This window comes from Chrysochloris asiatica, unplaced genomic scaffold, assembly GCF_000296735.1.
Source record: "Chrysochloris asiatica unplaced genomic scaffold, ChrAsi1.0 scaffold00042, whole genome shotgun sequence".
Taxonomy (NCBI): Eukaryota; Metazoa; Chordata; class Mammalia; order Afrosoricida; family Chrysochloridae; genus Chrysochloris; species Chrysochloris asiatica.
In genome coordinates this window covers 9,610,294-9,620,713 of record NW_006408560.1, presented here as the reverse complement: position 1 = coordinate 9,620,713, position 10,420 = coordinate 9,610,294, and the positions used below count along the sequence as shown (strand labels likewise).

At 39.4% G+C, this 10,420-nt stretch overlaps 3 protein-coding genes across 3 annotated transcripts in view; all 3 read left to right on the top strand.

Moving 5' to 3' along the window:
• Nucleotides 1–2,816, top strand: part of LOC102837440 — a 69,786-nt gene extending 66,970 nt beyond the window's left edge. Inside the window, exon 16 of the mRNA XM_006861713.1 lies at nt 2,695–2,816. Within this exon, the coding sequence (XP_006861775.1) occupies nt 2,695–2,816 (122 nt within the window). The remainder of the gene's footprint in view (nt 1–2,694) is intronic.
• Nucleotides 2,817–6,895: 4,079 nt separating this feature from the next.
• HRNR (hornerin) lies at nt 6,896–8,732 on the top strand. The gene is made up of 3 exons (XM_006861712.1): nt 6,896–7,033; nt 8,225–8,444; nt 8,596–8,732. The coding sequence occupies exons 1-3, from the start codon at nt 6,896–6,898 to the stop codon at nt 8,730–8,732; spliced, it is 495 nt and encodes a 164-aa protein (XP_006861774.1).
• Nucleotides 8,733–8,897: 165 nt separating this feature from the next.
• The window catches only part of LOC102836687, a 3,942-nt gene continuing 2,419 nt past the window's right edge, over nt 8,898–10,420 (top strand). Inside the window, exons 1-3 of the mRNA XM_006861711.1 lie at nt 8,898–9,587; nt 9,632–9,797; nt 9,862–10,292. Of these exons, the coding sequence (XP_006861773.1) occupies nt 8,898–9,587; nt 9,632–9,797; nt 9,862–10,292 (1,287 nt within the window). The remainder of the gene's footprint in view (nt 9,588–9,631; nt 9,798–9,861; nt 10,293–10,420) is intronic.

The window sequence follows — 10,420 nt, the reverse complement described above, 5'->3', positions numbered from 1 at the left end:
TAACCAGAGAAACAAAGGACCTATACAAACAAAATGACAAACCACTACTACAAGAAACTAAAAAAGACTTACAAAAATGGAAGAATAGACCATGCTCCTGGATAGGAAGAGTTAACATTGTGAAAATGTCAATACTACCCAAAGCAATCGACACATATAACACAATCCCAATCCAGATTCCAACGACATTTTTTAGAGAGATGGAAAAAACAATTACAAACTTTATTTGAAAAGGAAAGAGACCCAGGATAAAACAATCACTGCTTAAGAAGAAGAACAAAGTTGGAGGCTTCTCGCTCTCTGATTTCAAAATGTACTGCATAGCTACAGTGGTCAAAACAGCCTGGTACTGATACAATGAAAGATACATAGATCAATGGAACAGAATTGAGAATATAGAAATTAACCATTGCCTTCTCGCCTGCATTGTTTCTTCTGAGAAATCAGAGCTAAGTCTTATCGGTTCTTCTCTGTAGGTTGGTTGCTTTTCATTTTTCTTAAGCTGCTCTCAGCATTCTTCTCTTACTTTGATTTTGGAAAGTCTGATTATGATATATGTTTGGGTGATTTTCTTTAGGGTGTCTATCCTGTTTGGGATTCGTTCAGCTTCTTGTATGCTTATCTTCTCTCCTCTCATGATGTTACAGAAATTTTCTTACAACAATTCTTTGAAATTTGCCCTGTGTTTTTCATTGTCTCTTCAGGAATCCCAGTCACCCACAAATTGTCCCCCTTCATGGTATCCCATATAACTGAGTCTTTATACAGATTTCTTCACTCTTTTTTCTGATTGTTCTTCTAACATGCTAGTATTGACAGATTTATCTTCAAGCCCTCTAATCTGGGCTTAATTGTTTTGCATTTTCTCCTTGCCCTTTCAATGTATTGTCCATTTCTGAAATCTTAGTACAAATCTTCAGGATTCTAATTGCATGTTTTGTGTTGTTTGAAACTTTGTGTTTATTTAATCTGTTTGTTTTTTTAGCATTTTCCTGAATTTTTCTTAAATTTTTAGATTTAACAATGTAAACATCCATATAAATTAATGTAAAGCCATTCTCTTAAAAAAAAAATGTGTCAAGTTCCAAGGACTATATGTTGGAATAAATAATGTGATAAACATTGCTGGGGATAAGACGATAAAGCAGATGTAGCCTCTGACAGCAGGGAGCTTGTATGACAAAGATCAGATACATATGTAAATAACTGATATAACAGAAAGTTTAATTGCCAATTATAAGTGTATCTGTGATAACTAAAGAAATAAAAATTCTTCTTGCCTGAAGTAATCAGGAAGACAAATGTAGTAGTGTGTGGTAGAGTTGGTTCAGTTTTACACTGATTTCACTCAAATTTGAATACTGGTGTGATGCTTTAAGATAAACACTGGACCTCAAGATCAATTGGAACCAAAATGTTGCAGTTCAAGCTCACCAGCAGTTCCTCGGAAATACTATACATGATTGTTGTGAGTCAGAAACAACTCCATGGCACTTAACAAGAACAACACTCAAATTTAAATTTCCCCCTCTCTCTCACACACACACACATACACATACAAAAAAAAATATTTAAAAAAAAGACAAAATTCTTGATCTCATTCCCAAGTATCAAGTTCTCTATGCCTCAACTTTTCTATGGCTCCTACCCCCATCCCTACCCAGTACATGAAGGTTTCAAGTCCTCTCTGATATCTTTGGCGCTAGCAGCTCTTTTGTACCATCACTGTAACACTTGAAGGATCCTTAAGGAGCACTTCAAGTTATTCTCCTCCATCTGCCTGCTTTAAAGGAATAAGTCTACATGCTGGACACCTCAAGGTGGTAGGAATTGAAGGAAACATATCATCCACACCAATAAGAACATCACAAGGAAGGTAAGGAACTGGAAACACAATGGAGAAAGATGTTGACACATTTAATAAATGAGAGGATACAAGAAAGAATGAGCTCTTAATTTCCAGCATCAGAGGTATTTTGAAACGAGCATACTACATGGGGAGAGTGAAATAACTAAATTGGAAAACCGATATTCTAGGGCCTTCGTCTAGGGCTAAAAGCTATAGTGCCCTTCCAGCCCCACTCTATGGTATATACATGTTAAGCTGTAAATTGTCAAACCGATTTTTATCCATGAGATAAGGGGGATAAGGACACTTGCACCTGAGGCAGTGGATTATTGTTGTTGTTAAGTGCTATTGAGTTGGCTCTGACTCATAGTGATTCTGTATAGGGTTTCCAAAAGTGGATGTTGGGTTTGAACTGCAAACCTTACCATTAGCAGTCCAGTGCTTACCCTATAACACCAAACCAAGGCTCAAAAAACAGAATACAGATTCATTACTGACAAGTTTTATGTTAATTTCTTTTGACTTCCCTGGCCCCCAAATCATGACTATCAACATTCTCAGATTATATCCCTGTATTGACTTAGACTTTTCATTCATATACACAAAGTCTACAAAGAATTCCCAGAAGTTGTATGGGAGAGGTGAGGAAAGAGGAGGAAAAGAGGGCAGGGAGGAAAAGACATTCTGTAGACTCTCCTATGGTCCAGCAGATGGTGCAAGAAGCACATCACACTGCCTTCCACCAAAAGGAGACAGGCTAAGTGCCAAAATGCAATCAGAATGCCACTGTTTGTCTTCCTCACCAATTTACTTTACTATTTTGTTTTGTTTCATCTTATTTGTAGGACTTTTGTTTAAGATCAAAAAGTCCATTTCTCAAGAACTCTTCCCCAAACCCTGCCTTCTGCAAGACATGAAGAGGCTAAAAGCTCACTCCCTGACCATTGCCATGAAGAAACAAATTTGAGTTTGAATTGCATCTTCTCCACTTCATACAAATGGCTAAGTGACTTGAAGAAAGTGACATGTTTTCCCTGAGCCTCAGTGTTCTCATTGGCAAAACAAAGGCAATGATAGCTACTTCACAAGGTCATTGTGACGATTAATGAATACTGAACACCATTACAATATAGAACGCACAGAGCAAAGGGAAAATTCATTTCCTATCTTCTGCCAACACTTAAGAGAAACTCAGAAAACCTAGAACACAGTACAGGCTACAAGAAATTTCTTCTGCTAAATGCTGTCATGTCTAAGCAGTGAGCCACTAACCAAACATGTTGTTAAGTACTGTTGAATCGCTTCTGACCCATAGCTACCCTGTATAGGGCATCCAAAGAACAGCTAGTGAGCTTGAACCGCCAAACTTGCAGTTCAATGGCTTTACATTCTGGTGCATTAACCCACAGCACCACACCAGAACTCCACTAACCAAACATTGTTGTTAAGTGCCTTCGAGTCAGTTCCGACCCATAGTGACCCTATAGAGGGTTTCCAAGGAGCAACTGGTGAGCTTGAACCACCAACCTTGCGATTCAAACCGACTTTGGTGGTGGTGGTGTGCTATGGAGTCAGTTCCGACTCATAGGGACTCTGCATAGGGTTTCCGAGGCTATAAATCTTTACAGGAGCAGAAAGGTTCATCTTTCTCCCATGGAATGGTTGGTAGTTTTGAATTGCTGACCTTGAGGTTAGCAGTCCGACTTGTAACCACTACGCTAACACAGCTCCTACACTGCCATATGGGATTATTTTAAGTTGGAATCCACACAACTAGCACACAACAATCACAACAGTTTAGGAAAGCATTGATCCCAAAAGCACTTTCACCTGGAATACTCTTCATTCCTAACCTCCCCACAGCCTTCTGGCAACAGCAAGTTCTTGCAGGAAATCAGCCCTCACTCAGCAAATTCCACCTCTCCTTCACTCCCACAGGTCTCAATCACACCTTTATAAAGGTCATTTCCCTTATGAAGCACGATGGCTGGCCCAAATCAGGCATCCAGAGCAAACCTGAACTCAAGAGTGGATGCTGACTCTCAACCCTCTAGGCAGCTCTTAGAAGAAAGCACGTAACCTAATAATGACTGACTTGGGAATCATGTAATTTCTCATTTGCCAATAATTACTACCACTCCTTCCAAATCTTGATTCCAAATTACACAAGTTTTGAGTTTATGAAATTTCAAGCACCTTCAGTGAAATTTCTTATATGTTCTTCATGGATGGAATACAAAACAAGGCCTTCAGGGAGAAGCAGAAAGTCAGTCATTGATTTCCAAATTTGAGATCCAGTGAAATTGTGTCTTCGTAGATGAAACTGGCAAGAGAGGTGCAGTTCCTAGGCCTATTCGGGAAAGGTGGGACTTGGTCAGTGGAGATCACTGTAGCCATGAGTCTCAGTTTTCTTTTTATTCAATACAAACTGACAAGTGTATATTAGGTGTCTTTATGAATCATACAATACGCTAGATCTCAAGTAAGTGACCAATCCCTATTTTATGGAGCACATAGTCTAGAAATGATATAGCCACATAGACAAACACATATACGTGTGTGTGTGTGTGTGTGTGTGTGTGTGTGTGTGTGTGTGTGTACTGCAGGCTAATGTGTTGGACTGAAGAGACGGTTTAAATGGAAAGGTCGGCAGTTCAAGCTCACCAGTTTTTCCTCAGGAACCCTATAGAGGGTCGTTATGAGTCGGAACTAACTCGATGCCACTTAACAACAACAACATACATTCATAGATTATGTGTATATGCATATGAAAAAAATACACACCAAATAATAAGTAGCAGTTACTTCTGGTAAGTGAAATTGTAAGTATTTTCATTTTCTTTCCTTTTCAAATCGGTATTTTCTTATTTTAAGAAATAAAAATTAATTTCATAAAAAAACTTTAATATTACAATATAGCATTACTGATAAAATTATTAATAAAATACACACTTATAGCTGTCTTTTGAGTAATTCAAGACATTTCTTATATGAAGTGTGAACTGGGTTTTGAAGAATAAATAGAAGTTCACTAGGCAGACTATAAAGGAACTCTGGTAGAATAGTGATTACAGTCAGGACGCAAAGCTCAAAGTCAGCAGTTCTGCAGGTGAAAGATGAGGCTATCTGCTCCATAAAGATTTACAGTCTTAGAAATCCTATGCAGGGTCGCTATGAGACAAACTGATTCCAAAACACACCACCAAAATCAGGCAGACTATAAGGCAAGGCATTCCAAACAAAAGAACGAAATAGCAATGGCATGTTCAGAAAGGTTTAAATAGTTTATTACTGATGAGCCATAAAGGGGAATAGGAAGAGAGGAAACAGTATAAGAGACACTATTCATAAGTACCCTGAATGTAATTCTAACAAGCATGGAGTCCTGGTGTGGCGCTGTGGGTTAATGAGCCAGACTGCAAATCCATTTGAACTGCAAGGTTCAAGCTCACCAGCTGCTCCTTGGAAGCTCTATACAGGGTCGTTATGGATCAGAATTGACTCGAGGGCACTTAACAACAAGCATGGATTTCTTCCTATGGTTGTCAAGTGGTTAAATGGAGAACTATTACATTGATGAATAGCCACTAAAGTTTGGTAAATTGAGTCAGCTAAAGAGATGGAAAGGAGGGCCTCTCATTATCCATCCCAAGAGAGAATAATAGCAAAAACGGCTTCTTCATTGGAATCTTAGATTAAAAATCTAGTTTGGAATAAGAGAGTTTCACTGGATGATCTTTAAGGTTCCTTGTAAACAATCAAAAACAAGATTTGGGGATGAGGGCCCTGGCATCCCAGAACATGCTCCCTTCAAATTAAAACTTGCAATTTATCTTCAATGCATTGTATTAGATATATTAGTTAATACGCAAAGAGGCTTTTCTGCTAAGTGTCCTAAGACTCTGGCAGGTGGGGTTGATACTAGCCTAGATTTGGGAATTGCTAATGCAATCTCAGATGAACAACTAAAGGAGCAAGAAGGTAAACACCAGGGAGGTGGAGCTGGACTTGTTTGGAAATGAATCAGGGCATTGCAAAGAGAACAGCACCTCCCTAAAATGGACCATTCTTCCCTCTATATAAAAGCTGCTCTCTCTAACTATCAGCACCCTGCATGCTGCTTAGGTCTCTATCCAATTTGTTCCTCTGCTGAATTAGGTAAGTAAGCAGGAGTTGAGCTCCTCTCATGGGTACCTAAGGTATCAACGATAAAAATCTAGAGATGTGCTATAAGGCAAAGGGGCTCTGAATACCAGACTTCTTTTTAAAATACAGTGGGGAATCTTGGTCTAAGTATAGTTTTATTGAGAAGTTAAATGAAAAGAACTAAGAATATTTATAGTACCTCGTTTCTTTGGGGTCATTTCCTTAAAGATCATGACAGGATGCTTCCCACACTATTGAGCCTTGCTCATCTGTCTTCTGTGTAACTTGTAAAGCCAGTCTCATTGTAAAAATGGGAACATAACCTGAATCTGATAGTGGCTGCCCCCAGTTCCGTAACACCTAGGTTTTGTCCACTTTGTCCACTTTCTATGGCCTAGAAGTCCTGGAGGTTGTTTGGCCACTGGTGCCCCTTAGTTGGGAGTCAGACACGACATGTAGATGTTGGGCCTATCTCCCCACCCATAACTACCCTGATCATCCACTCCCGATCCCTGGTGTGATGATTGGGAACTAGAGGGAAAGGACAACTTAAATGGGATGGCACACTCAGGATTTCAATGGCTTAGGAACAAAGCTCAAAAAATGATTCCTAGTATAAGCAGAGATTCCAAAACTGAAATTCATTGCTCCTGCGTTCAATCAGGAATGGAAATAGGAGATACGGATTCCTAACTTCACCACTCTGTTGCTACATGACTTAAGTCATTCAACCATGGGTGGCTTCTTGATTACAACAGAATGAAATTAGTCTTGTATGACTAATTCTTATAAATTATTAGAACTATATATATATATATATCTTAAGAAATAAAAAATACTAATAGGTGGTAGCTATCTCCCCCCCACACCCCTTTTAGGTTAACGTAAATTTGCAAAAAGATGTCTCAACTCCTACAAAACATCATTTCTATCATTGAACTTTACTACCAATACGCCGCCCAAGACGGAGAGTGTGACAAGCTGAACAAAGCAGAGCTAAAAGAACTTTTGGAAAATGAGTTTCATCAAATTCTGAAGGTAAGCACTCCATGCCTGGTCTGAAGACTACATCAATTCTCTTCTTCATCCCTTCCTGCCCCTCTGTACTGTATTTCCTTATTTTAGGAGATACTTGCAAGGAGAGTTTGTAAAAGACTTGAGATCAGGTCAAAAGTTGATGCATAATGATTTTCATAATGGAAACAAAGGAAGTGACAACTCCATATATTAAATAATTCCTCATCTGTGTGACTAATTCTTACAGAAATTGAGGCAATCCTCAGACTAATTGCAAAGTCGATGAAATGGGACTATTTCCCTTTTTTTTTTTTTTTTTTTTTTTTTCTGTCTTTCTTTAGATCATGCCGGCAATTGCCTATCTCTAAGAGTCTTCTGAATTCAGGGAATTATCATCTTAACAATTAAATTACAAAATAAGTACATTGTCACCAATAAATGTCAGCTCTGAAAGATAGATAGATAGATAGATAGATAGATAGATAGATAGATAGATAGATAGATAGACACGGCTCTTAAGGTTCCGTTTCTTAATTCCAACTACATACTGACTATTTTTGTTTCTCCCTCCCTTACATCCTTTCATTAGGCTGAAACTCTAACAAATCCTTGAAAAGGGATTGTTTGCTCTCTTAATCCTTCCTTGAACCCCCACTCATGGGGCACATCCTTTCTGGCATTTTCTCACAGAGGCCTTATCACAATTAATTATAATTTTAAGTTTGGGTTTCAGACCCAGAAAACTTTAATTTCCATTTTGGCAAGAAGCAAACTTAACTTGGTCACTGGTTTACCTGCTGCACCTAACACAATGCTAGGACAATAGTGGGTGTACAATAAACTTTTGTTGAATAAATTAATGTATTACTGAATTAATTAATTAATTTTAAAAGCTGGATGGATAGTCATATATGATTTATGCAGGTATCCAGAATAACAATTTATAAATTAGCCAATCATTCCCATTTTACCTATACCATATCAAAATAATCAGTCCCTTTGTTCTACTTGTATTATTCTACTTGTATTATTCACTACATATTGCTTTATTCTTAGTACCTATGCTCTTTTTGATCAGGATAATGCAGTGTAATGGTGGAGCTCCATCTAAGTTAGTCAAGCATTCATGTTTCTACATCCATTCTTCCATTAATTACCTGAGTGTGGGAGCCATATTTACAGAACTGCCTTTTGTATCTTGTTCGTATACAGAATCCAGATGATCCAGACACTGTAGATGTCATCATGCTAAGCCTGGATCAAGATCGTAATAAGAAAGTGGATTTTACTGAGTATCTTGTGATGATATTCAAGCTGGCTCAGGCTTGTAATAAAATCATCGGCAAAGATCACTGCCAAGCTTCAGGGTCAAAGCAGAAAAACCACAGATACCAGTACCAAGAGGAACAGAGTGAAACAGAAGAGGAGAAAGGTCAAGGATCGTCTTTCAGTCATTCAAGTTGGAGTTCAGAGGAAGAGAACAACTCCTATTCCAGGGGCTGGATAAGAAGCATTAAACAAAAGACTGCACCCAGCTCCAGAAGACTGGAAAATCAAGGAGGATTGTCTACTTCTGAGCACAGGCAAAGCTCTTGGGAAAGGAGAGAGTCAAGTTCAGGATACTCCAAGGGTACTGGGAAAAACAAGCATGGCACTTATCAGTCAGAAAGATCTGACAGTGGAGAAGATGATGACATTCATTCAAGCAAATGCAGAATGAGATCAAACTCAGCAAATGGGTCACACAGTTGTGGAGAGCATGGGCATATATGCCATTCAGAAGATCAATCTTTCAGTTCTGATCACCACTGGTCTGATTCAAATGATTCTTTAGGGAATAAGCAACACAGAGAGAGGTCAGGCCAGTCTCCAAGTAAGCAGCATCATGGATGTAGCTCAGGTAGTTCTGGAGGACAAGATCATTGGTCAAATTCAAATGAGTCCACTGGCTGTGGCCAACAGAGATGGCATGAACCAAATGCTGGATATCAATCAGGAAACAGTGAAGAACCAGGATATCATTCTAGTTCAAGTGAGTCCTCCAGCTATGGAAAACATAGGTCAAGTTCACGTGGGTCTTCTAGTCAGAGAAAATGTGGATCCAGCTCAAGTGGGAGTTGGAGAAAAGAAAAACATGGATCTACCTCAGGCAAATCCTCAGCTTTTGAACAATCTGGGTCTACTTCAGGTCAATCTTCAAATTATGGAAAACATGGACCCAGTTCTAATAATTCTTCAAGTCATGAATCCAGCGCAAGTGGACACAACAAACAACAAAAACATTCAGGTTTGGAATCAGGACAGTCCTCAAGCTATGAAGAGTCTGGATCTGAATCAGGACAATCTTCTCATCATGGCCACCAAGAGCATGGATGTGGACAGCCTTCTAGCTCTGGACAATATAGTTCAGGTTCAAGCCATTCTTCTAGACCAAAACAGTATGAATCCAACTCAGGTGGTCTTTCAGGGAATTGTGGAAAACAAAAGCATGGCTCTAGATCAAGACAATCCTCTAATTATGGAAAATTTGAATCTGGTTCTAATCAATCTTCTAGTGTACATGGGTCTGGCTCAGGTCAGTCTTCTAGTTATGGACAACATGGGTATGGATCACCACAGTCTTCTACCTATGAGCAGCACAGATCTGGCTCAAATCAATCATCAAGGCATAGTAGACATGGGTCTGGATCAAGTCAGTCATCTAACTGTAGCCAACAAGGATCTCACCCAAGTCAGTCTTCTACCTATGGTCAATATGAGTCTGGTTCAGGACAGTCATCTAGCTGTAATCAACAAGGATCCAGCACAGGTCATAGCCAACAAGGATCTAACTCATTTCATTCTCCTAGCCATAGTCAACATGGTTTTGGTTCAGGACAATCGTCTGGTTCAAGTTGGTCTTCTGGACATCATGGATATGGTTCTGGCTCAGGTCTTTCTTCCAGCCACAGTCAACAGGGGTCTGGTTCAGGACAGTCATCTAGCTGTGGCCAACAAGGATCTAACTCAGGTCAGTCTTTTGGCTATGGTCAACATAGCCAAACTAGCTCAGGTCAGTCTTCTAGTCATACTAGACATGGGTCTGGTGCACGTCATAATTCCAGCCATAGCCAACATGGTTCAGGACAATCATCTAGTTGTGGCCAACAAGGATCTAACTCAGGACAGTCTTCTAGCTATGAACAACACAGGTCTGGTGCAGGTCATTATTCCAGCCATAGCCAACATGAGTTTGGATCAGGAAACTCATCTAGCTGTGGCCAACATGGATCTAGTGCAGGTCAGTCTTCTAGCTATGGTCAACATGAGTCTAGCTCAGGTCCAACTTCTGGTTATGAGCAACACAGGTCTGGTTCAACTTGGTCTTCTGGCCATCGTGGACAAGTGTCTGGCTCAGGTCATTCTTCC